This window comes from Gorilla gorilla, chromosome 6 (genome assembly GCF_029281585.2).
Source record: "Gorilla gorilla gorilla isolate KB3781 chromosome 6, NHGRI_mGorGor1-v2.1_pri, whole genome shotgun sequence".
Taxonomy (NCBI): Eukaryota; Metazoa; Chordata; class Mammalia; order Primates; family Hominidae; genus Gorilla; species Gorilla gorilla.
Genome location: NC_073230.2, coordinates 161,461,453 through 161,489,353, shown reverse-complemented (window position 1 = coordinate 161,489,353; position 27,901 = coordinate 161,461,453). Strand labels below are relative to the sequence as shown.

Genomic DNA, 27,901 nt, shown 5'->3' with positions numbered 1-27,901 from the left:
GCGGGTGGGCGGGTTTGACTGGCTGTAGAGTCTGCGCAGTTGGTGAATGGCGTTGGTGGCGGGAAAGTTGAGTCTCTCCTACGCCGAGCCTCTCCTACGCCGAGCCTTCGGGGCGATGTGTAGTGACTTCCATAGGGCTGAGTCTGGGACCGAGGTGAGAGCCGCCGGGCTGGGAGTGAGGGAGATGGGAACAAGGCCGCCGCTGGGCGAGGGGAGCCGAGGGAACCCGGGGGATTGGGAGGCTTGGGGCGGCGCGGCCTGGCCGGGCTGGGACTGGCCTCTCGGCCTGGACGCCGGCGATGCTGGCACCCTCTGCCACCTCTCACCTGGGCCCCAGGGGTCCGCCCCTGGGCAGCCTGGAGTCCTCCGAGGTGGGAGGACCGGGCGGAGGTGGAGGAAGTCTTTCTTTGGAAGACTTGCTGCCTGCCCAGATCGATATAACATACGAGGTCTCTCCTCCCAAGAGTTATGGTCTAAAAACCCCTCACAAATTAACTACTGTTGGAAATGTCAAGCTATGCAAGAAAAGCTAGAAAAGGGGAGGGGTCGCCCGTTGGAGCATTTGGAGCTTTTCTGGAACAGGTGGTGTTTGCGGAGGTTGCCTCAACTCCCTGTAGCCCACGTGTCTCTGCTTAGGGCAGCTGGCCCTCGCCTCCCCCTAGTATTCGTTTCCAGCCCAGGTAGCTCCAGAGCCACACAAGCCGGTGGATGCCCCTCAAGAATTGAACCAAGTGTCCAGCACTTACTGTGTGTCAACTACGTGTTAAGGGATAGGAGTAAGCAACAAAAGACATAACTTCTGCCATTAAAGAACTAGTAAGGGAGGCTGCTGTAAGAATTACAGTATTGCACAAAAGTCTGTTGTCCATTAGAGGGGCGGGCATCATGGAATATGCAGGAGGAGATGACTGAAGTTTCAAGGACCATTTGAAATGGTTTGGCAAGGAGAGGATGACATTCAGAGCGGAGACAGTCGGGAGTACATGGATTCTGAATTAAGCAAGAGCATGGCTTATTTAGATAACTGCAAGTATTTCTGTAAAATTGGAACAAAGGGAGTGAGGGACAATAGGTTGGGAAGTAAGCGCTGAGCAGTGGGCAGGGTATGAAGGATCTTTTATGCAGATGAGAGAGGAAGCAATCTCAAAAGAGTCAGCAAACATTTTTGTGGAGGGCCATGTGGTAAATATTTAGGCTTTGCAGGCCATGCCGTTTCTGTCACAACCACTCAACTTTGCTGTTCTAATGGGAAGGCAGTCATAGATAAATAAAGGCACATGGCAGCGTTCCAATAAAGCTTTGTTTTTTGGATTTAGCCTCCTGGCCATAGTTTGACAATCCCTGTTCCTAAAGAGTAGAACCACTGCTTAGTATAAGAACGGCTACAGTTAAAACCATAGATATATATATTTAAAAATATATTTATATATAATATATATTTAAAAATATATATTATAAAGTATATAATACATATAAACATATTTTTTATATATAAATATATATTCTTTGAGATGAAGTCTCGCTCTGTTGCCCAGGCTGGAGTGCAATGGTGCCATCTCAGCTCACTGCAACTTCCGCCTCCCGGGTTCAAGCGATTGTCCTGCCTCAGCCTCCCAAGTAGCTGGGATTACAGGCACATGCTACCACACCCAGCTAACTTTTGTATTTTTAGTAGAGACGGGGTTTCGCCGTGTTGGCGAGGCTAGTTTCGAACTCCTGACCTCAGGTGATCCGCCTCAGCCTCCCAGAGTGCTGGGATTACAGGTGTGAGCCACTGCGCCCGGCCAAAACCTTATATTTAAATGATTATTTGAAACCCAGGTCAAGGTCCGATGATTTTTTGCAATCAGAACAAGCCTTGTATCCAAAAAATGGGAGTCTAGCACAGTTAAGTCATGGAACAAAGAATTTAACATCATATCCTTTGCCTGCCTTGTCTGTGTGGCAATCCTAAGCCTAGCTCATACTACTCTGGAGTAGAGTGGGGTGGAATGGTGAATAGGAAGCTAGGCAATTGGCCTAGCAGCGGCTCTATTTTCCTTTTTATTAACAAAACCAGTTGAGCCAGTCTCTTTCCCTTTAAGTGTCTTGGGAACTATGTGGCCACTGCCAAATTTGTTTGAACTCTAGCTTCTTTGCACATTCATCTACTTTGAGTTTACTTGGAGGGATTGTGTTGAGGAATATATCTGAAGCCATAAGCTAACCCAAGAAACTGAAATAAACTACTTTAAATTTTTGGGTTTTTTTGAGACAAGAGTCTCACTCTGTCGCCCAGGCTGGAGTGCAGTGGCGCGATCTTGGCTCACTGTAACCTCTGCCTCCCGGGTTCCAGCAATTCTTCTGCCTCAGCCTCCCGAGTAGCTGGGACTACAGGTGCACGCCACCATGCCCGGCTAATTTATTTTTTATTTTTATTTTTATTTTTTAGCAGAGACCGGGTTTCACTATGTTGGCCAGGCTGGTCTTAAAAACTCCTGACCTCGTGATCCACCTGCCTCAGCCTCCCAAAGTGCTGGGATTACAGGCATGAGCCACCACGCCTGGCCTGCTTTAAAATTCACTAGAATTAGAACCTAATAAAATAGTTAACCTTTCTTGTGAGTATCAGGGAAAAGACATTTCACATGGGGGTCTTCAAGAAAATAAAGTTGTAAGAATATTTTTTTAGGCTGGGTGCGGTGGCTCATGCCCGTAATCCCAGCACTTTGGGAGGTTGAAGTGGGCAGATCACCTGAGGTCAGGAGTTAGAGAGAAACCCTGTCTCTACTAAAAATAAAAAAAATTAGCTGGGTGTGGTGGTGGGCGCCTGTAATCCCAGCTACTTGGGAGGGTGAAGGAAGAGAATTGCTTGAACCCAGGAGGCGGGGGTTTCAGTGAGCCGACATCACGCCACTGCACTCCAGCCTGGGTGACAGAGCAAAACTCTGTCTCAAAAAAAAGAATATATATTTTTTTAGCAGATTCTAGGGATGAAGTTTATGGTAAGCCAGGTGGAGAGTGGAAAACATATGTGTCCTTGATTTAAAGAAGACAAGCATTTGACTACAGTTTACAATAGAACAATCTATTTTTCCCTTTGCACAGTAGCAATAGGATTTTTACTTTTATATCTCACTGAGATTGTGAGAAAAGATTCAGTGATTTGGGCAGTATTTTGGTATCATCCACCAAATGGCTTCATTTGAATACAGTTGTTAAATAATGGTGTACTTTGCATTTTTTCAAGAATGCTAATATGCCTTGAATTTTAAAATAATTGGTAAATAAAAAATTGGAAGTGTCTGTCCAGTTTTGGTTGCTATGCACAGCATACCATGTTTTTTTTTTCTTTAAAAAACTAACCCCATTATATTTATTATTAAAGCAGTTCATGTACATGGCAGAAAATTCCAATAGCACTGAAGTGAAAAGTAGGAAATGTCTCCACTCCCATTATCATTACCCAAGGATAGCCCTGTGAATATCTGCACATTCTTCCAGGAATTTTCTAATGACGTATTTTGGAGGCTGAGATCTAGAAAATATTGGACTGGAAGTTCAGAAACCTTGGTTCTGCCAGGAGCAAGCATTGTGATTTTGGATAAGTCATTTAACCTTTGCTGTACTTTTGTGAAATGAAGGTGGTAGACTGATTTCTCAGTTCCCTTACAGCTCATATACTTCTTTAAACACAGTGTCTGCATAGTAAATGTAAATATTTACTGATAATAAAGGTTGGTTTTCTTAAAAAGAAAAGCTACAGGGTGGTCTTTGCTAGAGGCAAATATTACATAAGACAAATATTTAATGTTTCTTGTAAAATAATAATTGGTGTTGTATAATCACAGAGTTTTAGAATAATGCTTATCACCTTTTGTCTTTGCTTCCCTTTTACCCAGAATAGAATCCCATGTTCCTTCATTATAATTATTCCATTATTATTGCCATCAAATTACTTGCCTCTTAACACCTCTAAGCTATTTACCTACGCATGGTGAAAACCAACTGTCTACTTCCACTCAGCTGAATATTACTAGAGAAAATCACAACTAGGCTGACTTGATTTTATTTTAAATTTATATATTTATTTTCATGTTTTAGAGAAGGGGTCTCACTCTTTCACCCAGGCTGGACAGCAGTGGCACGATTACAGCTCCCTGCAGCCTTGACCTCCTGGGCTCAAGTGATTCTCCCACCTCAGCCTCCCGAGTAGCTGGGACTAAAGGGACACACCCACTATGCCTGGCTAATTTTTGTATTTTTTGTAGTGATGGGGTTTCGCCATGTTTCCTGGCAGGTCTCAACTCCTGGGCTCAAGTGATTCACCTGCCTTGGCCTCCCAAAGTGTTGGGATTACAGGCATGAGCCACTGTGCCTGGCTCCATTTTAAATTTATAATCATCATTCTTAAATGGGCACCCGGTCTAACTATATTTCTCTAGTAATTCACTTTCTCACTACAAAACATCCAACCTTATCCTGGAATTCCAGACTCATGTTCTATCATCTTGACATCACTATGTGTATGTTCAATAGGCATCCCAGATTTAACATATTTATCCTCAATTGCGTCTAGATCCAGGGAAAATATAATAAAGAGTCTATGTATAAGAGAAGAGTATTGTATGTATCAATGTTAAATTTATGATTGTGATTGTAATGTGACTATGCAGAATACCTTTTACCTCTTTTTTGAGTTTATTTTGGTTTTATTTTTTGTTTGTTTCTTTGTTAGGAATATCTTTTTGCTTAGGAGATACATATTAAAGTATATGAGGGGAAGTTGTTCAACAAAAGTTAACTCAATTTGGCAAAATGTTAGCAATTGGTGGATCTAGGTGAAGGTATTGGTTGTTCACTGTACTATTCTTACGCTTTCTCTGGAGGTTTGAAATTTTTCAATTTTTTAATTTTAATTTTTATTTTTTTTGAGACAGTCTTACTCTGTCGCCCAGGCTGGAGTGCAGGGGCATGATCTCAGCTCACTGCAGCCTCCGCCTCCCGGGTCCAAGTGATTCTCCTGCCTCAGTCTCCCTAGTAGCTGGGATTACAGGCAGGTGCCACCATAGCTGGCTAATTGTTGTATTTTTAGTAGAGATGGGGTTTCACCATATTGGCCAGGCTGGTCTCGAACTCCTGACCTCAGGTGATCTGCCCGCCTTGGCCACCCAAAGTGCTGGAATTACTGGCACGAGCCATCACGCCCAGACTAGTGTAAGCATTTCTAAATGATGTTTAAAAACATCTGTATGGGCCGGGCGTGGTGGCTCACGCCTGTAATCCCAGCACTTTGGGAGGCTGAGGTGGGCAGATTACCTGAGTTCAGCAGTTCGAGACCAGCCTGACCAACATGGCAAAACCCTGTCTCTACTAAAAATACAAAAATTACCGGGCATGGTGGCACACGCCTGTAATCCCAGCAACTCAGGAGGCTGAGGCAGGATAATCGCTTGAACCTGGGAAGACAGAGGTTGCAGTGAGCTGAGATCATGCCACTGCACTCCAGCCTGGGTGACAGAGTGAGACTTGGTCTCAAAAAAAAAGTCTATATAATATGTATTCTACTAAATAGGCGATATACTGATGCCCTAAAACAGGGCAATGTTTTGTTTGTACCTTGATGGTAGTCATAAGGATGTGTACTCACGGACTTCTGTGTAATAGAGGTTTGCATCAATTATCCAAACCTGAACTTCTAAATAGTTGGAGGTTCTTTACACTCCCCATTCTTCTCCCAGTTCTGCCTGTGCATGCCTTGTTTGCCTGTAGTTTAATAGGCAGCTATTAAGTTTCTGCCAAGCATAAAGCATTGCATTTTGGAATTGGTAACAAAGCCAATATTGATCTCTTTCGTTTTAAATGTTTATATCCAGATGAGGGAGAGTGGCTAGCAATGTGTTCTCAAGGACAGTAATAGCTTCATGGAGGGAAGGAACCTTGAAGAATGCCCAGAATTTTCATTCATTCAGTAGGGAATTTAGTTGGAGGAAATAGGGTAAAGATATTCCAGGTAGAAGGAAAAAAGGCATTTCTCTCTCAGTACACAATTTATATTTACCTGAAAGAACTATGTACTAAAATCTCTCACTCAAAATTAAAAGTCACTCTCACGCAGATTAGAATTGGCCAACTCTCTTTTATGCCCTCACAATGCTCCATGTGTATTTCTGTTACAGCACCTGCCTAACTTTATTGTACTTTTTTTTTTTTTTTTTTTTTACAGCCTTTTGACTGTTTAGTTTCAATAGGTTACACTATATTGCTAGCCTTGGCCCAAGCATCCTTTCACCTTGGCCTCTCGAAGTGCTGGGATTACAGGCATGAGCCACGATGCCTGGCCTCCCCATCAGTTTTGTTGAAAACAGCAACTGTGTTGGCTACATCTTTATATCCCTAGCACTTACCTCAGTTCCTGGAACATACTTGACTTGCATGAAATGTTCACTGGTAAGTGGCCAGGCATGGTGGCTCACGCCTCTAATCCCAGCACTTTGGGAGGTCGGGGCAGGCAGATCACTTGAGGTCAGGAGTTTGAGACCAGCCTGGCCAACATGGTGAAACTCCGTCTCTACTAAAAATAGAAAAAATAGCCGGGTTTGGTGGTGGGCGCCTGTAATCCCAGCTACTCAGGAGGCTGAGGCAGGAGAATCGCTTGAACCCAGGGGCTTGCAGAGAGCCGAGATTGTGCCTCTGCACTCCAGCCTGGGCGACAGAGTGAGACTCTTGTAAAATGTTTACCATTAAATGTCTGTATAATTGAACATTATCTCTTTTGCAGACTACATGCTTGCTCCAGCAATGCTGCTGCTGCTGAAGACGTTTGGGACACCTTGTTAGCATTCAAGTTTCAACTATAGGAATGGTTGAAAGAAGTCAGATAATTGCCCAGACAGGACCTCAGATGGCTTTCCTCCTGTTTTTTAATTTTTAACTTTTATTTTTCTGTAGAGGTGGGATCTCACTATGTTGCCCAGGCTAGTCTCGAACTCTTGGCCTCAAGTACTCCTCCTGCCTCAGCCTCTCAAAGTGCTTGGATGACAGGTGTGAACCACTGCACCTGGCCTGATTTTCAGTTTAATAGGTCCAAAAACTCAGTTTAGTCCTTGTACTCATATTTGATTAGTCTCAGTGATACTGAGGTTGTATAGCATAGTAGACAAATTCCAGGCTTTGAGAATCACAGAGATCTTGATTAAATCCTGGCCCTGGCATTTACTAGTTTTCTCATGTGAAAAATACAATAGTAACAAATAGGGTTGATGTAACAATTAAAGGACATAATATAAAGAATGTACTGCTGATCCCACAGTAAGCTCAAATAACTATTATTAGATAGCTATTGTTACGATAATAGAACTTAGCAGATGCTGATTTACAATCCAAATAATATTGACTCACAATATTAGTGAAACTGTCAAATAGATTAAAATTATTGTGTCCACTGTGTATTCTTTTCTAGTTAGGAAATTTTGCCTCGGAAAGGTTGCTTAGAGAATTAAGAGAAACAGTTTGTCATAATGGCTACCATCAACCAAGCTCTGATGCCTGATGTATTAGTCTTCCGTAAGAGGATTAAACTGTCATGTCAAGCAGAATTTACTTGGGTTCCCTTTACCCTGGACACTTAACAAACTCTTCTTTCGCTTCTGAAACTGCAGGTTGACCATACCTTGCTTCTATTGACTCTTTCCTTGAATCTGGACATCATTAATTTTAATTTTCTGTAATAGGCCTATGTCAGATTTTTGGAGTACCTCTTTTCTTATCCATGGAGGATATGTTCCAAGACCCCCAACGGATGCTGAAACCACAGATAGTAGTGAACCCTATATACACTATGTTTTTTCCCATACAGTAATGAATAGGTAGTGTGGACAGCATGGATATGCTGGACAAAGGGATGATTCATGTCCCACGTGGGACAGAACAGGATGGTACGATATTTTATTATGCAACTCAGAATGACATGCAATTGAAAACTTGTGTATTTATTTCTAGAAGTTTCTGTTTAATAGTTCCGAACTGTGGTTGGCTATAACTGAAACCACAGAAAATGAAACTGCAGATAAGTGGGGACCAGTGTATTTTCTGCTATGTTTAGAAGTTTTTTTTTTTTTTTTTTGAGATGGAGTCTCGTTCTGTCTCCTAGGCTAGAGTGCAGTGGTGCGATCTCGGCTTGCTGCAACCTCCACCTTCTGGGTTCAAGTGATTCTCCTGCCTCAGCCTCCCGAGTAGCTAGGATTACAGATGCCCACCACCACGCCTAGCTAATTTTTTGTATTTTTCATAGAGATGGGGTTTCACCATGTCAGCCAGGCTGGTCTTGAACTCCTGACCTCAGGTGATCCACCTGCCTCGGCCTCCCAAAGTGCTGGGATTATGGGTGTGAGCCACAATTACAATTGTTAATTGTAATATTAACAATTCGCTCGGCTTGTGAATTGTTAATATTATCCATTACTTGTAAATTTAAATCTATTTCCTATTTCTGGGAGGTTCTTTCACCCCCTTTATAATTCAGTATACTCTGCTTTGACGTTGTAAAACATTGCTTTGGATATTCTCAGTGGTGGACGGTTTTTCTCCTTTGAAAATAAATTTGATTTTCTAAGTAACAGTGGAAAGTCTGATGCAGATTGCCTAATCCTTGTGGGTAACTAAGAGGAGTAATACCATCTTTGCCCAAAAGAGTCTCGTCAATAAAATTATAATACTTTTTTCTTTTCTTTTTTTTTTTTTGAGACGGAGTTTTGCTCTTGTTGCCCAGGCTGGAGTGCAATGGCGCAATCTCGGCTCACCGCAACCTCTGCCTCGGACTCAAGCGATTCTTCCGTCTCAGCCTCCCCAGTAGCTGGGATTACAGGCATGTGCCACCACGCCTGGCTAATTTAGTATTTTTAGTAGAGACAGGGTTTCTCCATGTTGGTCAGGCTGGTCTCGAACTCCCAATCTCAGGTGATCCGCCCACCTTGGCCTCCCAAAGTGCTGGGATTACAGGCGTGAGCCACCGCACCTGGCCTATAATACTTTCTTGAGTACTATTTTGCCAGGATTTCTCAGGGGTGAGGATTCTACAGTGTTTTGAGAAATGACAGTAAGAGTAAACAATTGGAGTGTCTTCCCAAGTTAATCTAATGAGGATGTTATTCATTCGTATACATGCCTTTGAAGATATTTTATAGTTGTTTCCACGTGCTCTTTCTTGTCCATGAAAGTCTCTCTGTCTTGCTGGGCACGGTGGCTCATGCCTGTAATCCCAGCACTTTGGGAGGCTGAGGCGGGTGGATCACCTGAGGTCAGGAGTTTGAGACCAGCCTGACCAACATGGCGAAACCCCATCTCTACTAAAAATACAAAAATTAGCCAGGCATGGTGGCACACGCCTGTAATTCCAGCTACTCAGGAGGCTGAGGCAGAAGAATCGCTTCAACCCAGGAGGCAGAGGTTGCAGTGAGCTGAACTTGTGCCACTGCACTCCAGCCTCGGTGACAAAGCGAGACTCTGTCTCAGAAAAAAAAAAAAAATAAAGAATCTGTATTTTTCTTTGAGTTATACTCTTTCAGTCTTGTAGCCCAGTGGTTCTTATACGTTTTAGTCTTAGGACTATGTAACACATTTAAAAATGGGAGATTCCACTGGGCATGGTGGCTCATGCTTGTAATCCCAGCACTTTGGGAGGCTAAGGTGGGAGAACTGCTTGAGTCCAGGAGTTCGAGACCAGCCTGGACAACATAGGGAGACCCTGTCTCTGCAAAAAGTGAAAAAATTAGCTGGGTGTGGTGGCACACACCTGTGGTCCCAGCTACTCAGGAGGCTGATATGCGAGGATTGCATGGGCCCAAGAGGTCAAGACTGCAGAGAGCCATGATGTCATCACTGCACACTCCAGCCTGGGTGACAGAGCAAGACCCTGTCTCAAAAAAAAAAAATTATTGAAGAATCTAAAGAGCTTTTCTTTATGTTATATATGTCCATGAAACTAATTTAAAAATTTAAAATATTTACATTCATGTACAGTGACACACACATTGAATATTTTTATAAAACATTTTTATGAAAAATAGCTGTATTTTTCTAAGAAAAAACTGAGAAAAATGATGTTTTACATATTTGCAAATCTTTTTAATATCTGGCTTAATGGAACTGGGTTCTTATGCAGTCTGTTATCATATGTTGGTTGGGTTAAAGTATATGAAGAACATCATCCTGTCAGAGAAAGTCACGTTGGGAAAGGGAGGAGTATTTTAAGACCTTTTCACAGAATTATAGATATTCTTCTTGGTTACTGTTACCGAACCTTGACAAGTAATAGTTTTCCTAAAGGCTAACTACAATGTGGGATATAAAATCTTAAGACCTTGGCCAGGTGCAGTAGCTCACACCTGTAATTCCAGCACTTTGGGAGGCCAAGGCAGGTGGATCACTTGAGCCCAGGAGTTCGAGACCAGCCTGGGCAACATAGACCCTGTCTCCTAAAAATAACAAAAAAATTAGCTGGACATAGTGGCACGAGCCTGTAGTCCAGCTACTTGGGAGGCCGAGGTGGGAGGATCACTTGAGCCTGGGAGGTTGAGTCTCATCGTGCCATTGTGCTCCAACCTGGGTGACGGGAGTAAGACCCTGTCTAAAAAAAAAAAAAAAAGGTTTGTCTTACAGTTGGAGTGAAATCTTTTACCCAGGAATGATTTCACACCATGCATCTTTTGGATGGTTCACTGAGTTATGTGTTAGGCACAGTTCTCCAGAGGAGAAACACAACCAACAACCAATAGGATACATGTAGATATATAAGAGGAAATTTATTATGGAAATTGGCTCACATTGTTACCAGGGCAGCAAGTCTGGTTGGGGTCCACAGTCCTTAGTTCTTGTCTTCTTGGAAGGAAGAATTCAGCCAAGACAGAAGTAGATTCAAGGCAGGACTGAAGGGTTTTTGAAGTAACGTTCACTTGGAAGGGACCAAATGGGCAACTTGAAATATTGAATGCCCCTATTTCCTGATCCTTCCTGGTCTCCTCTCATCCTTCTCTTTGGATGGGCTGCTGGCTAATTGCCTCATGTGCAGTGACTTGCCAGCATCTGAAAGGGGCCACGAGTGCCATTTGGTGTTTGGAGTTCTGTGCATGCTCGCGTAGGGCAATTTTCCCGTACTGGTCTAGTGCACCCAGAGAAAGGTCATATACTGGTCACACTCCACCATTTTGCTCCTTACTGCACATTCCTGGACACGTTTGCTCAATTCCTAGGATCTTATCAGGAAGTTGTTGCCCATAAGCCCAAGATGTTTCCTGTTAGGAAATTTTCCCCTCCCTGGTGCCAGCTGCAACCAGTTATCATTCCTGAAGAGGCCACCTGGACATTCCTTGGGGCCTGTCTTGCCCCACTCACACCTGTCTGTCTACCTACTCTAATAGCGTGATGATGGAGGCCAGGAAGTCCCAGACACACCATCTGCAAGCTGGAGAACCAGAAAGCCTGTGGTGTAATTCAGTCTGAGTCTGAAGGGCTGAGAGCCAGGAGAGCCCATGGTGGAACTCCCAGTCCAGGGCTTTAAAGGCTCGAGAATGGTGTAGGGTTGGGGGACAGGCGGCACTGGGGTAAGTCGCAGAATCAGGGGCTCCAATATCTGAGGGCAGGAGAAGATGGGTGTCCCGGTTCAAGAAAAGAGGGATTGGAGGATGCCTGTCTGCATTAGTGAGGATGGATCCTCTTTAATCAGTCTAGTGATTGAAATGCTCGTGTCCTCCAGAAACACCCTCATGACACACCCAGAAATAATGCTTTACCAGCTATTTGGGCATCTCTTAATCTAGTTGACACATACAATTAACTATCACAGCCACCTTCAGGCTTGATAAGTCTCTAGAAGAACTCAGAACTCAATGAAAGCTGTTATGCTCATGGTTATGGTTTGCAACAGCAAAAGGATATAGATTAAAATCAGCCAAGGGAAGAGACACAATAGGACAAAGTTCAGGAAGTTCCAAGTACAGAGCTTCCAGCTGTTCTCTTCCAGTGGAGTCATCAACAGTGCTAAATTCTCCCAGCAACAATGTGTGACAATATTGGCAAGCAGGGAATCTCAGCTAGACTCTGGTGTCCAAAGGTTTTATTGGGGCTCTGCCATGTGGACATAGTCAACCGCCTGCATAGCTGACCTTAGCTTCCAGCACTTCCAGGTTGGCCTGACACTGCATGACCCAAAGCCCCCACCATAAATCACATTGCTGTGTGGCTCAAAGTTCTCTTGTAAACAGAGACTATTTTTGGGGGGGGGGGGGGGGGACAGGGTCTTGCTCTGTGGCCCAGGCTGGAGTGCAGTGGCATAATCTTGACTCACTGCAGCCTCGACCTCCTGGACTCAAGCGATTCTTTTCTGTCAGCCTTCTGAGTAGCTGGGACTACAGGTGTATGCCACCATGCCCAGTCAATTTTTGTATTTTTTGTAGAGACAGGGTTTCACCATGTTTCCCAGGCTGGTCTTAAACTCCTGGGCTCAAGCGAGCGTCCTGCCTTGTCCTCCCGAAGGACTAGGATTACAGGCGCGAGCCACTGTGCCCGGCCCAAAGACACTTTTATCAGGCAAGACATTCCAAGGGTTTAGAATTACCTCTCAGGAGCCAAGGACAAAAACCAGACCTCCCTTTGGGCAAGGTTAAATTATTCACTACACAGTATGTTTCTCATGTCATCACAAAGAATATTTTTTAAAGTGTACTCAAGGGTCATGATTTAGTAAAAGCAGTCTTTTTTTTTTTTTTTTTTTTACTTCATCAAAGACATTCTTACGTAAAGCTGGTTTTGTTCTGCCTGAGTGCAGGTAGTGCTTGGCGATGTGTGCTAATACATTTCCACACCACTGCCTTGATTACGCTAGCTGTCAGCAGGTACCCACTCTTGCTTTTAGGACCTTAGTATCAAACTAGGCAAATAACATCTTAATTTTTACTTTTTCTGTTTACGAAAATAGTTTTGGCCATGGGTATGCCCTCAGAACCTCTGCTCTAATTAAGCACCCTGTAACTTTACCTTGTATTATGATATAATCTCATCTAGAGGACTGAGACTGCACATTCTTTGAGGGTAGGTTGTCATCTTCATCTTTGTAGTCAACATTTTACCTAGCACAGTGCTTCGTATGCAACAGAAATTCAACGAACGCCTGCTAAATTAATGCATAGAACTTTTTCATCACTTGAGGAAGTCTTTCCACAACTTGATTTGGTTTAAAAAAATGCAAATAAAAGGTGACTTTCTTCCCATTTGTGATAGATTTTTTTTTCTTTTGTCATATAGAAGGGTTGTCAAATCTGTGCTGATTCCCAAGAAACTTGAGAATCAGTTTTGTCTCCCTTGTGACAGTTAAATCTTTCACCGAGATTGCCCCCTGTAATCCTAATGACTTCTGTCATGGTGCAGACACTCCTCCTCCAGACTAGGGTGACAAACCCCAGCCCTCTCTCCACGTATGGTTTTACTCTCCTCACATCTGTCCCCTAGTAACCACCAAGATGATCTGTTTGAAATGCAGATAGGCCGGGCGCAGTGGCTCACGCCTGTAATCCCAGCAGATTGGGAGGCCGATGGGGGCGGATCATTTGAGGTCAGGAGTTTGAAACCAGCCTGCCCCAACATGGTGAAACCTTGTCTCTACTAAAAAAACAAAAATTAGCCGGGCGTGGTGGTGGGTGCCTGTAATCCCAGCTACTCAGGAGGCTGAGGCAGGAGAATCACTTGAGCCCAGAAGGCAGAGGTTACAGTGAGCAGAGATCGCACCACTGAACTCCAGCCTGGGCGACAGGGCAAGACTCCGCCTCAAAAAAGAAAAAGAAGTGGATAATATGCCAGGTACTCTTTTCACATATTTAATCCTCATCAGCCTTATGAGGGAGGGTGCTGTTTGTTATCCTCACTTGACAGACGAGAAGCCTAAGGACCTCAGTGACCTAGCAGGTCTGGCTCTGGGGTCCCAAATGTCTACTCAACTGTGTGCTAAATACTTCTCACTGCTTAGTGTCACACCTGTTGGCTGTTGTCTACAAGCCAAAGATAAGCTCCCAAACATGGCATCTGAGCCCTTCCATGCTCTGACTTCTGCTCTCTTTTAGGGCTTCCCTGGGTCCTGCCTGTTTGGTGCTGTTACAGTATCTAGGAGTTCAAAGCTGCTCACAGTGTCCCTATGCACAATGCTATTTATAACCTCTGCACTGTGGCTGCTCCTGTTTCTGTTAGCAGGTCTACTAGGCCTGCCTGTGCCCCATTCACCTGCCTGTGCCCCATTCTGTCTTACTTAGGAGAGAGCCCAGGTGGTGGCTCCTCAAGGAAGTTCTCCTCCACCTTTCTCCTTTGTCCCCTTCCCCAGTGAAATAAAGAGCTCACAATGAATGGGGCAGACAAATGAAGGCAGATAACTGTGTAACAAGTGTTGTAAGAATTAACTGTGTGAAAGTTAATTACAAGGAAGGTAAAAATTTTGCCATAGCAGTTTGTCCTATATCCTAAACTAGACTATCCATTCCTTTGAGGATACAGACTCATTTTATACTGTCAGTATTTGGTAGATAAACAAAAAGTAAAATATCTGAAAAATAAGTAAACACAACATTTCTCCTAAACTATATTTCCTATTTCATATTTTCTTCCAAATCCACAAAATTATGAAAAATTTTTTTTTGAGATAGGGCCTCACTCTGTCACCTAGGCTGCAACCTCTGCCTCTTGGACTCAAGTGATCTTCCCACCTCAGCCTCCTCAGTAGCTGGGATTACAGTGTGTGCCACCATGCCCAGATAATTTTTGTATTTTTTGTAGAGTCGGGGGTTTCACCATGTCGCCCAGGCTGGTCTGAAACTGGACTCAAGCGATCTGCCCACCTTGGCCTCCCAAAGTATTGGGATTACAGGTGTGAGCCGCAGCACCCAGCCTAAAGTTAGGAAATCTTACAGACTTTCGGAAAATGGTATAAATATAGATGTCTAGGATTTTATATTTTTAAATAATGAGTTTTCCTTCTCTCTTCTTTTATAAGCTCCTTGCCCGACTTGAAGGTAGAAGTTCCTTGAAAGAAATAGAACCAAATCTGTTTGCTGATGAAGATTCACCTGTGCATGGTAAAAATACAACCTTTATATAAATAAATGCAAATCTTTATAAAAGGATTTTTCACATAAGCTCACATGTATACACATACTCCTCACAAGAGTTTATACAGGTTAAACTGTACAATTGGAAAATGAGACACAGGTTGTGGCAGAAAGCTTTTAAGCTTTCCTCATCGGTGTCAGACAAGTTTGCTTCTCTGCAGTAAATCTTCAGAATATGCCTTGACCTCTGTCTTATTCCCAACACACAATATTTATGCAAGCCCTGTTATTATAGTTTATTTTGAAATTCCTTTTCTTTAGAAGCTTGCGGAGTTGTAGGGAAGTCCTTGGGTACCCACTTGTTAGTATTTCTACAACAGGGAAAACTTACTAAGGGCGTGTGCTTAGGTTGATTTTTTTTCTTTTAATGTGGCGGCTTCATAGAGAGAAAATTCACCCACCGAAGTGTGCAGTTAAGTGATTTTTAGGTTATTACACAGTTGTGCAACCGTTACCACAGCTGACTTTACAGCATTTTATCTCCCTGTAAAGAAGCTCATTTCTAGTAATCATCATCTCCCATGTTCCCCAGCTCTAGGAAACTACTAATCTACTTTCTAACTATAGATTTGCCTTTTCTGGCCATTTCATACAATTGGAATCATGTAATATGTGATCTTCTGTGACTGGCCTCTTTTACTTTGAATAATTTGCACTGAATTGTATAATTCAGTGTCACCATATCATAACACGTATCAGTAGTTCATTCTTTGTTAAATATTTCATTGCATGGGTGTACATGTTGCTTATCCATTTGTTAGCTGATGGACATTTGGGTTGTTTCCGTTTGCTGGCTGTTGTGCATAATGCTGCTGTGGTTATCTGTGTACATGTTTTTCTGTGGATAGATGTTTTCAGTTCTATCGGGTAATACCTAGGATAGGCATTGCTAGGTCATATGGCAATTCTACATTTAACCTTTTGAGAAACTGCCAGACTGTTTTCCAAAGGAGCTTCACATTTTACTTGCACCATCATTGCATTGCCAGCAATTCCCATATTCTGGGAATATGGTTCCAATTCCCATATTCTGGGAATAATTGTTATTGTCTGTCTTTTTGATAATAGCCATCCTAGTCAGTATGAAGTGTTATCTCTTTGTGGTTTTTGATTTACATTGTCCTCACGGCCAATGATGTTGGGTATCTTTGCACAGGCTTATTGGCAAATTGTATATCTTTGAAGAAACGTCAGATCCTTTGCTCATTTAAAAAATCAGGTTATAGCCGAGTGCAGTGGCTCACACCTGTAATCCCAGCACTTTAGGAGTCTTAGGCAGGCAGATCACGAGGTCAGGAGTTTGAGACCAGCCTGGCCAATATGGTGAAACCCCCATCTCTACTAAAAATGAAGTATCCAACTGTTATTGTTGAATTGTCTGTTTCTCTCCTGAGTTTTATCATTTTTTTGCTTTTGTATTTTGGGGCTTCATGTATTGTTAAGCACATATAACTTTTTATTTTGTCTTATTGCTGGCTGACCCATTTATCATTATAAAATGTTCTTCTTTGTCACCTCACATCCATTAGGAAGGCTACTATCAAAAAAAAAACAAGAAATAGCAAGTGTTAGCAAGGATGTGGAGAAATTGTTACCCTTTTGCACTGTTGCTAAGATCGTAAAACGGTGCGACCATTATGGAAAACAGTATGGAGGTTCCTCAAACAATTAAAAATAGAGCTACCATATGATCACATAATCTCACTTCTGGGTATTCATCCAAAAGAATTGAAAGCAGGATCTTGGAGAAATATTTGTACACTCTTGTTTATAGCAGCACTATTCACAATAGCTAACAGGTAAAACCAACCTAAATGTCCATCAATGTGCTTATAACGAATCCCTGGGGGGAAAAGTATCCATCAATGGTTGAGTGGTGTATACAAAATGTGATATATACATGCAGTTGATATTATTCAGCCTTACAAAGGAAGGGAATTCTGTCACGTGCTACAACATGGATGAACCTTGAGGACATTGTGGTAAATGAAATAGGCCAGACACAAAAAGACAAACTGCTTGATTCCACTTACATACAGTTTCTAAGGTAGTTAAATTCACAGAAAAGAAAGTAAAATGGTAGTTACCAGGAGCTGGGGAGGCGGGGGAAGGGAGTCATTGTTTAATGGGTGCAAAATGGGAGTTTTGCAAGATGGAAAAGTTGTGGAGTTCTGATTCATTGCTTTGCAGCAATGTCAATGTACTTCACACTGCTGAGCTGTACACTTAAAAATGGTTAAAGTAGGGACCAGGCACGGTGGCTCACGCCTGTAATCCCAGCACTTTGGGAGGCCAAGGTAGGTGGATCACCTGAGGTCTGGAGTTGGAGACCAGCCTGGCCGACATGGTGAAACCCCGTCTCTACTAAAAATAGAAAAAATTAGCCAGGCGTGGTGGCAGGCGCCTGCAGTCCCAACTACTCGGGAGGCTGAGTCAGGAGAATGGCATGAACCCAGGAGGGATTCAGTGAGCTTGCAGTGAGCCAAGATTGTGCCACTGCACTCCAGCCTGGGCGACAGAGTGAGACTCCGCCTCAAAAAAAAAAAAAAAAAAAGAAAAAGAAAAATTACCCAGGTGTGGTGGCTCATGCCTGTAATCCCAGCTACTTGAGAGGTCAAGACAGGAGAATCACTTGAACCTGGGAGGTGGAAGTTGCAATGAGCCAAGATTGCGCCACTTCACTCCAGCCTGGGTGACAGAGCAAGACTCCGTCTCAAAAAGAAAAAGAAAAAGAAAAAAAAAACAAAGACAAAAAGTTTATGACTGCATTTTGCTGTCTGTTTTTTATATATGTCTTATGTCTTTTCTGTTTCTTTCTCCTTTACTGTTTTCTTTTGTGTTAAATATTTTCTAATGTACCATTTAAATTCCCTTGTCATTGTTTTCACTATATTTTTCTGAATTATTTTTCTAGTGATTGCCCTGGGATTACAAGTAAGATCATAATTTCTAACAGTCTAGTTGGATTAATACAAACTTAATTTCCATATTTTGTAAAAAGCTTTGTTTACTGTATAGGTATTCCCTACATCTTTATACATTGTATGGTCATCAGCACATTTAATATTATTACTGAATTAAAGTAATTAAAATGATCACTTAAGAATACTTTCTGGCCAGGTGCGGTGGCTCACACCTGTAATCCAGCACTTTGGGAGGCTGAGGTCTGTGGATCACCTGAGGTCAGAAGTTCAAGGCCAGCCTGGCCAACATGGTGAAACCTCGTCTCTACAAAAATTAGCTGGGCATGATGGTGGGTGCCTGTTATCCCAGCTACTCGGGAGGCTGAGACAGGAGAATTGCTTGAACCTGGGAGGCAGAGGTTGTAGTGAGCCGAGATTGCACCACTGCACTCCAGCCTGGGCAACAGAGCAAGACTGTCGCAAAAACAACTTCCTTCTTAAATCAGATAGATGAAAAAACAGTTACAAATACAAAAACACGTTTATACTATCTTTTTTTTTTTTTTTTAGATGGAGTCTCACTCTGTCGCCCAGGATGGAGTGAAGTGGTGTGATCTCGGCTCACTGCAACCTCCACCTCCTGTGTTCAAGCGATTCTCCTGCCTCAGCCTCCCCAGTACCTGGGACTACAGGTGTGTGGTACCACACCTGGCTAATTTTTTGTTTTTAGTAGAGACGGGGTTTCACCACGTTGGCCAGGCTGCTCTTGAACTCCTGACCTCAGGTGATTCGCCCACCTTGGCCTCCCAAAGTGTTGGGATTACAGAGGTGAGCCACCATACCTGGCCTGTACTGTCTTTTATATTTGCCTAGATAGTTACATTTCCCTGTGCTCTTTATTTTCTCATTTGGATTTCAGGAACTGTGTCCTTTCATTCAGCCTGCAGGACTCCCTTTAGTATTTTTTGTACAGCAGATTTGCTAACCAAAATTCTCCATAATAAAACACAAATTTTGATCAAATATGTAAGACAAAAAACAGCATGGTCTTTGTACTCTCTCTGTAGGGAAGGATATTATTAAGGTGAGCCTTATGAAACTGACAACATGTTAAAATGGGTTTGTGGAACAACTTCTACATTAGAATATTATATTATAGAAACATTGAAAAACACCATCATGTTCAGTAACTAACAAAAAAGTTTACTGAAAACTACCGAAGATCCTATAGCTGTAAAACTAGTTAGATGAGTATTCCATTGGAACAATAGCAGATAGAAGACTGGGATTATAAAGATTATTTATCAACAATAGAAGTTTATCAGAGCTTGTTACAGAAAAGCTTAAGTTGAAGTAGTAAGATTTAGGGGTTATAGAGTCTCGATGCCATTGTATACTTTTTTTTTGAGATAGAGTCTTGCTCTGTCTCATCTGTATTTTTAGTAGAGATGGGGTTTCACCATGTTGGCCAGGCTGGTCTCGAACACCCAACCTCAGGGAATCCACCCACCTTGGCCTCCCAAAATGCTGGGATTACAGGTGTGAGCCACTGCACCCATCCGAACATTTTTTAAAATTTAATTTATTTTAATTTAATTTTAAATTCTAGGATACATGTATAGAACGTGAAGGTTTGTTACATAGATATACGCGTGCCATGGTGGTTGGCTGCACCTATCAACCCATCACCTAGGTTACTTGTCCTAGCTATTTGTCCTGATGCGCTCCCTCCCCTCATGCCTTCGGCAGGCCCCGGTGTCTGTTGTTCCCCTCCCTGTGTCCATGTGTTCTCATCCAAACATTTATTTTTATTTTTGTTTTGTTTTGTTTTGAGACAGAGTCTCACTCTGTCACCTAGGCTGGAGTGCAGCTCGATCTCGGCTCACTGCAACCTCAGCCTCCCAAATAGCTGGAATTACAGGCAGATGCTACAATGCCCAGCAAATTTTTTGTATTTTTAGTAGAGACAGGGTTCCAACATGTTGGCCAGGCTGATCTTGAACTCCTGACCTCAAGTGATCCACCTGTGTCAGCCTCCCAAAGTGCTGAGATTACAGGCATGAGCCATTGTGCCCAGTGCCAAACTTTTCTTTTTGAGACAGGGTCTCACTCTTGTTGCCCAGGCTGGAGTGCAGTGGCGCCGTGACGGCTCGCTGCAGCCTCGACCAACCCCCGGGCTCAGGTGATCCTCACACCTCTGCCTCCTGAATAGCTGGGACCACAGATGTGTGCCACCACACCAGACTAATTTTTGTGTATTTTGTAGATGGAGTTTTGCCATGTTGCCCAGGATGGTCTTGAACTCCTGGGCTCAAGCCATCTGCCCACCTCAGCCTCCCAAAGTGCTGGGATTATGGGCGTGAACCACCACGCCCAACCTGTAAACATATTTTTAATGCTTTTTTGGATAGGAGTTATTCAGTACCATGTACCAATTCATTACTTCTTTACTTCTATAATGATTATAATCTGCAAATTCAACATATTTGTTATATAGTTGGTAGGCTGGTACCAAGATGATAGCTTTTTTGGCTTTTCCTTTCTTTTCCTTATTTTGAAGGATCTTTAGATTCAGAACTCTTTCTGACAATCTGTTACCCAAACTCCTTACAGCGTTCTATTCGTAAGAGGAACTGTCAAGGCCAAATCATCCAGATTTTCTGATTTAGTTTAATATCTTCAAGTGCCAAACCTTAGGGATTTTTTTACCGCGAGTTGTCACGTTCCATAATTTGGCTGGACAAGGATGCTGTAGCAGCCACAGAAACATGAGACGGTGACTTCAAGTACATTGAAAAGGATGATGTCCCTTCTGTAGGACATAATATTTGATTACAGGTTTTGATCTTGAGGATCAAACAGTAAATGTTTATAAAATCAGTAAAACTGATTTCAGTTCATCATTAAACATATTTGTGAGGAATTTAGTTCAAGGACCTTAATGATAATTCATGTGTCTCTTGCAAGTCTGCAGTGTCTTCCCGGTTGTTATAAAAGCCTTTTTTATACCTGCTTTGCTATTAATGTGTAAAAGAAAAAGAGTATCTCTTAGGCAGGGATTTAACCTTCAACTTCTTTGCCTCAGCTTCACTCGTCGGGAATCCACTCTGTCCTTCTGTTACTCAGAAGCAGTGAATGCCTAGGCTAGTGCCGTTGTCTCCTGTCTTCTGAGTATCTCAGTTTTAAAAGTTTGGTTCACAAAATGAGATGTTAAATGTGCTTTTGCGGACTACACAATTAATGCTCCAAGGTCACTATTTTGGACAAACTCAGTGATCTTTTCCCTGCTGTTTTTCATTGTCATGACTTTTCTGCTGCATTTATTATTTAGTACTGTTTCATTTTCTTGAAACATTCTCTTTTGCCCTGTAATGTTTTTCTTCCTGGTTTTCCTATTAAATTTCTGTTTTAGCTGTCTTCTAATGCCTCTTCTAACTGTGGATATATCTCAAAAATTTAGTTTTGGCCTTAATTTTAGGTCCATAATACCTACCCATCAAAGAGACTTTTGTTTTTTCTCTATTATTTCTGTGTGGATTACTCCCAGACTTCTATAACCAGCCCCTTATTACCTACCATCTTGAATCTTTTTTTTTTTTTTTTTTTTTTGAGATGGAGTTTCACTCTTTTTGCCCAGGCTGAAGTGCAATGGCGCCATCTCGGCTCACTGCAACCCTCTGCCTCCCAGGTTCAAGCAATTCTCCTGCCTCAGCCTCCCAAGTAGCTGGGATTACAGGCACGTGCCACCATGCCCAGCTAATTTTTATATTTTTAGTAGAAGCAGGGTTTCTTCATGTTGGCCAGGCTGGTCTTGAACTCCTGACCTCAGGTGATCCACCTGCCTCAGCCTCCCAAAGTACTGGGATTACAGGCGTGAGCCACCGCACCCGGCTTACCATCTTGAATCTTAAATTTTAGTGGCTGTAGGACATTTTCATTTTGTGACACCTAGAGATAACATTTTTAAAAACCCATACCATTTTGAAAGCTAAATTTTTGCTGGAATACTCAATGTGAATTATGTGAACTAAAAATTTCTACTTTGGGCTGGGTGTGGTGGTGCATGCCTATAAGTCTGGCACTTTGGGAGGCTGAGGTGGGTGGATCACTGGAACCCAGGGGTTTGAGACCACCCTGGGCAACTCAGCAAGACTCCGTCTCTACAGAAAAATACAAAAATTACCCAGGTGTGGTGGCACACACCTGTGGTCCCAGCTACTCAGGAGGCAGAGGTGGGAGGATGGCTTGAGCCTGGAAGGCGGAGGTTGCAGTGAGCTGAGGTCATGCCACTACACTCTTGCCTGGGCGACAGAATAAGACCCTGTCTCAAAAAAAGTCTACTTTATGTCTGTATTTGATTTGTACAGGTACTTCCAAGCCTATCTTTGAGAACTTTTAAGTCACCACATTAGGTTTACCTGCTGTATTAGTCCATTTTCATGCTGCTGATAAAGACATACCCAAGACTGGGCAATTTACAAAAGAAAGAGGTTTAATTGGACTTACAGTTCCGTGTGGCTGGGGAAGCCTCACAATCATCGCAGAAGGCAAGGAGGCACAAGTCCCATCCTACATGGATGGCAGCAAGCAAAGAGAGCTTGTACAGGAAAATTCTCCCTTATAATAAGCATCAGATCCCGTGAGACTTACTCACTATCACGAGAACAGCACAGGAAAGACCCGCCCCCATGATTCAATTACCCCCACTGGGTCCCTCCCACAATACGTGGGAATTCAAATGAGATTTGGGTGGGGACACAGCCTAACCATATCACCTGCAGAACTGAGGCCCTCACCACGCTAAGTGTGAGCACCCTGTGGTCTTTGGGCAGCAGGCCCCACACCTGGCAGTTTGCTCCTCTTGCTTTGCCTCCTATGTTGGTCCCTGTGTCAACCCTGGTCTAGGACTTTCTTACCTGCTGAACTCTGCCACCAAAGCCACACACTCCACCTGTCATTCCCTACCAGACCTGCTTCCGTTTAAAATGCCAGTTTCACAATTGGCTTTTAGGCCCTTAATCCTCACAAACCAAGACTTATATTTTTATTCTTTAGATGTCTCTCAAGAGGATCTTGAGAAGGTAACTGATGAAACGCATTCAGTTGGGTTTTGTGCTGGGGACAGAATACTCAAGTCCCAACCTTAGAGAAGCTAGCAGGAAATGTAATCAAGTAAATAGTGATTATACAGTGTGATCTGTGTGATGATGGGAGATGATAGAGTTTGCTTTCCCTACCTCAGTGTTATTAGGAGCAAATAGGATATGTCTGAAGCAGCCTCTTTAAGGCATGCAGTACTCTAGAAAGGTGAGTAGCTGTGGGTCGGCCTCTCTGGCTGCCTCTATGGGAGCAGGAGAGGGAGGATTTGCTGTGGTCTGCTTCTTGGTTTCCCCGTCTGCGCTTCTGCATGGTCCCTCGTTCTCTATCACATAGGGCAGTAAAAGACGCTTGGCAGGAGTGGTGGGTTCAGCATAGCTCCTCAGTAACATAGTAAGAGAGGGCACACTGAACATCTGGGTGGAATACAGGTTTAGTTACTATGTTAACTTTTAATTAGATGGACAATTGTTAATATGAAAATAGTTTTACTCCTTGAGCCTAGAATCTTTTGTTTTTCTTTTCTTTTCTTTTTAGAGACAGGGTCTCCCTCTGTTGTCTGGGCTAGAGTGCAGTGGCATGATCATGGCTCACCGTAGCCTCAACCTCACAGGCTCCCACTTCACCCTGAGTAGCTGAGACTGGGGCTATAGGCACATGCCACCACACCCAGCTATTTCTTTTTTTTTAATTTTTTGTAAAGGCAGGGTCTCCCTATGTTGCCCAGGCTCGTCATGAACTCCTGGGCTCAAGTGATCCTCCCACTTCAGCTTCCAAAGTGCTGGATTACAGATGTGAGCCACTGTGCCCAGCCATGTGTAGAATTCTTAAATACAAAAGAGAAGTCTATGACAACTGATAACATACTATGCTATAAGAAAGCTGAAGCCAGGCCTGGTGGCTCATGCCTGTAATCCCAGCACTTTGGAAGGCTGAGGCAGGCAGACCACTTGAGCCCAGGAGTTCAAGACCAGCCTGGGCAACATGGTGGAACCCAGTCTCTACAAGAAATACAAAAATTAGCCAGGCATGATGACACATGCCTGTAGTCCCAACTACTTGAGAGGCTGAGGTGGAATCATTTCTTAAAGTTCTTGTTAAGGTAAATTTAGAATTGCAAGTTGTATGTAAGATTATGGTGGAAATTTGGTGCAGTCTTGGCTCACTGCAGCCTCTACCTCCTGGGTTCAACTGATTCTCCAACCTCAGCCTCCCAATTAGCTGGGACTACTGATGCACACCACCATGGGTGGCTTTTTTTTTTTTTTTTTTAATTGTAGAGTCGGGGTCTCACTATATTGACCAGGCTGATATTGAACTCTTGGGCTCAAGTGATCCTCCTGCCTTGACCTCCCAAAGTGCTGGGAGTTACAGGCATGAGCTACTATACCCAGCCTAGATTTCTTATACATTATTTGTGAATACTCCAATATACAATGGTTTGTTGATAATAATAAGAAAGGCCAGGTGCGGTGGTTCACACCTGTAATCCCAGCACTTTGGGAGGCCGAGGTGGGTAGATCACCTGAGGTCAGGAGTTCGAGACCAGCCTGGCCAACATGGCAAAACCCCATCTCTACCAAAAATACAAAAATTAGCTGGGCGCGGTAGCGCACACCTGTAATCCCAGCTACTCGGGAGGCTGAGGCAGGAGAATTGCTTGAACCCAGGAGGCGAAAGTTGCAGTAAGCCAAGATTGCACCACTGCACTCCAGCATAGGCAACAGAACAAGACTCCATCTCAAAAAAAATTAAAATTAAATAATAAGAAGAAATAAAGTAATTGCATTTTTTTTTGTTTTTGTTTTTTGGGACGGAGTTTCGCTCTTGTCGCCCAGGCTGGAGTCCAATGGCGTGATCTCAGCTCACTGCAGCCTCTGTCTCCCGGGTTCAAGTGATTCTCCTACCTCAGCCTCTCAAGTAGCTGGGATTACAGGTGCCCGCCACCACGCCTAGCTAATTTTTTGTATTTTTAGTAGGGTTTCAGTATGTTGGCCAGGCTGGTCTTGAATTCCTGACCTCAGGTGATCCTCCCGCTTCTGCCTCCCAAAGTGCTGGGATTACAGGCGTGAGCCACTGCGCCCAGCCCTTGAATCCGTATGTAGACCATCATTTGGTTGGGGCTAATAATCGGCATTTTAACATAGTGTTTCCAATCAGGTAGTTCAGCCGTAAGTTAATAATGACAAGCAAGCGTTGAATGCCACTGTGAGTGCATTTTGAAAAGCTCTGGAAGCAAGGCAACTTCCCCAGTGTCGTTTGATTTAACTTGTGCTGTCCTTAGTTATTCGAGCCTAGATAGAAGGAGAGTTGGAGTCTTTAACGTTCAGAGTAGTTGACTTTGATTTTTAATGCTAGGAAAATAATTTCTAATGCAGCTGGACATGGTTTCCAGAGGTAATTCAAATAGCAAAGAATAACTGAAGGCAGTTTGGGAACGTGTAAGGTTGTTTTCAGTTGAAGGATGCTGTTGGCATTTAGGGCCTGAGAGCCATGGGCTCTTGCCTCAATAATGTGTGAAACCACAAAATCCAGAATTGTTCCCCCCATAACATCAATAACACTGAGAAACCTAATTAGGGAGTGCTTTCACCTGCGTGTCATAGAAGTCCAACTTAGTGGCTTGCCCAGGTGGAGGCTTGTTTTCCTCACATCCTGAGTGGCACAGAGGCAGGCTGTGCGTGGCTGGTGGGGGCTCCGTGTGCCCAGAGTGCTGGGCACCTTCTGTCTTCCACGCCACCATCCTAAGGGTGGGTTTCATCCTCACTGCTTCCAGATGGCTGCTCCACCCCCACAGGAGGGCGCGGCAGGGCAGAAGGGGTCCCTGGATAGGAAAGAATCATCAACAGAGAGCAGCCTGCATCTCACTGGCGACAGCTGTGTTACCTGGTAACCTCGCTTTTCAAAGGAGACTATGAAAAATAGTTTTAAAGTGGACACATTTCCCTCCCCATCAAACTGGGTTTTATACTTTAGGAAGAAGGGAAGAATGGATATAGTGTAATCAACTACCAGAAAGGGTGTGTACTGTAGTCATCAGATTTTGGAAAGGCCCTAGATCTGTGGCTCTTTATTTTTGAATCTTACAAATTGAAGTGGGAGTGCATGTGAGCCTGGCCGGAGGAGAGTCCCCTAGCCTCTTCCAACCTTCCCACCAGGCTCTAATTTCCTTATTTATTGTATTTGCTTGTACAGCTCCATTTTGGCAAAAGTGAATTTAGATTTTCTTTCACATTCCAGTAAATGTCTTTTTAAACTTTTTTGCAGACTTTGCATTTTGTAACCTACCCTTGAGCTACTGCATTTTGACTGAGATTTTTAAATTTTACACAGGTGATATTCTTGAATTTCATGGCCCAGAAGGAACAGGAAAAACAGAAATGCTTTATCACCTAACAGCACGATGTATACTTCCCAAATCAGAAGGTGGCCTGGAAGTAGAAGTCTTATTTATTGATACAGATTACCACTTTGATATGCTCCGGCTAGTTACAATTCTTGAGCACAGACTATCCCAAAGCTCTGAAGAAATAATCAAATACTGCCTGGGAAGATTTTTTTTGGTGTACTGCAGTAGTAGCACCCACTTACTTCTTACACTTTACTCACTAGAAAGTATGTTTTGTAGTCACCCATCTCTCTGCCTTTTGATTTTGGATAGCCTGTCAGCTTTTTACTGGATAGACCGCGTCAATGGAGGAGAAAGTGTGAACTTACAGGAGTCTACTCTGAGGAAATGTTCTCAGTGCTTAGAGAAGCTTGTAAATGACTATCGCCTGGTTCTTTTTGCAACGACACAAACTATAATGCAGAAAGCCTCGAACTCATCAGAAGAACCTTCTCATGCCTCTCGACGATTGTGTGACGTGGACGTAGACCACAGACCTTATCTCTGTAAGGCATGGCAGCAACTGGTGAAGCACAGGATGTTTTTCTCCAAACAAGATGATTCTCAAAGCAGCAACCAATTTTCATTAGTTTCACGTTGTTTAAAAAGTAACAGTTTAAAAAAACATTTTTTTATTATTGGAGAAAGTGGGGTTGAATTTTGTTGATATACATCATAAAATAGTCTTTTGCAGGGTACTACGCAAGCCTTAAAATTTTTCTTAAGACAGAGTCTTGCTCTGTCTCCCAGGCTGGAGTGCAGTGGCACAATCATGGCTCACTGCAGCCTTGAACTCCTGGCCTCAAGGGATCCTCCTATGTGTGCCTCCTGGAGTGCAGGGATTACAGGCATGAGCCACTGCTCGTGGCCAAAAGTTTTCTTTTTTTTTTTTTTTTCTTTTTGAAACAGTCTTACTCTGTCTCCCAGGCTGCTGGAGTGCAGTGGCACAGTCTCGGCCCACTGCAGCCTCCGCCTCCTGGGTTCAAGTGATTCTTCTGCCTCAGCCTCCCAGGTAGCTGGGATTACAGGCACCCACCACCACGCCTGGCTAATTTTTGTATTTTTAGTAGAGACAGGGTTTCACCATGTTGGCCAGGCTGGTCTCGAACTCCTGACCTCAAGTGATCCACCCGCCTCAGCCTCCCAAAGTGCTGGGATTACGGGCCCGTGCCCAGCCCTAAAGTTTTAAACTCTAGGGGAATTAACAGTATTTCTTTACAGAATGGATTTGTTAAACTAGCACAGTAAAAGTAAAGACTATTCTGTTTCTAGGCTGTTGAATCAAAGTGATTTTAGCAATTAAACTTTGTATTAAGCTTGCTTTAAAAGGAAATAATATATACATATATCTGCCTAAATAAAATGGACATGTATAACTTTGTGTCACA

The 27,901-nt window shown here is 43.2% G+C and overlaps 1 protein-coding gene across 1 annotated transcript; it reads left to right on the top strand.

The window, feature by feature from the left end:
* On the top strand, positions 1 to 27,901 carry XRCC2 (X-ray repair cross complementing 2). Its single transcript, XM_004046528.5, has 3 exons — positions 1 to 154; positions 15,011 to 15,092; positions 26,459 to 27,901. The coding sequence occupies exons 1-3, from the start codon at positions 47 to 49 to the stop codon at positions 27,178 to 27,180; spliced, it is 912 nt and encodes a 303-aa protein (XP_004046576.4). The 5' UTR covers positions 1 to 46; the 3' UTR covers positions 27,181 to 27,901.

Bases quoted from the DNA above. Each gene is read 5' to 3' on its own strand.
- XRCC2 (XM_004046528.5), top strand. From the start codon at position 47: ATGGCGTTGGTGGCGGGAAAGTTGAGTCTCTCCTACGCCGAGCCTCTC. The intron at 155-15,010 runs GTGAGAGCCGCC...TTCTTTTATAAG, and splicing joins GGGCTGAGTCTGGGACCGAG to CTCCTTGCCCGACTTGAAGG. The intron at 15,093-26,458 runs GTAAAAATACAA...AATTTTACACAG, and splicing joins TGAAGATTCACCTGTGCATG to GTGATATTCTTGAATTTCAT.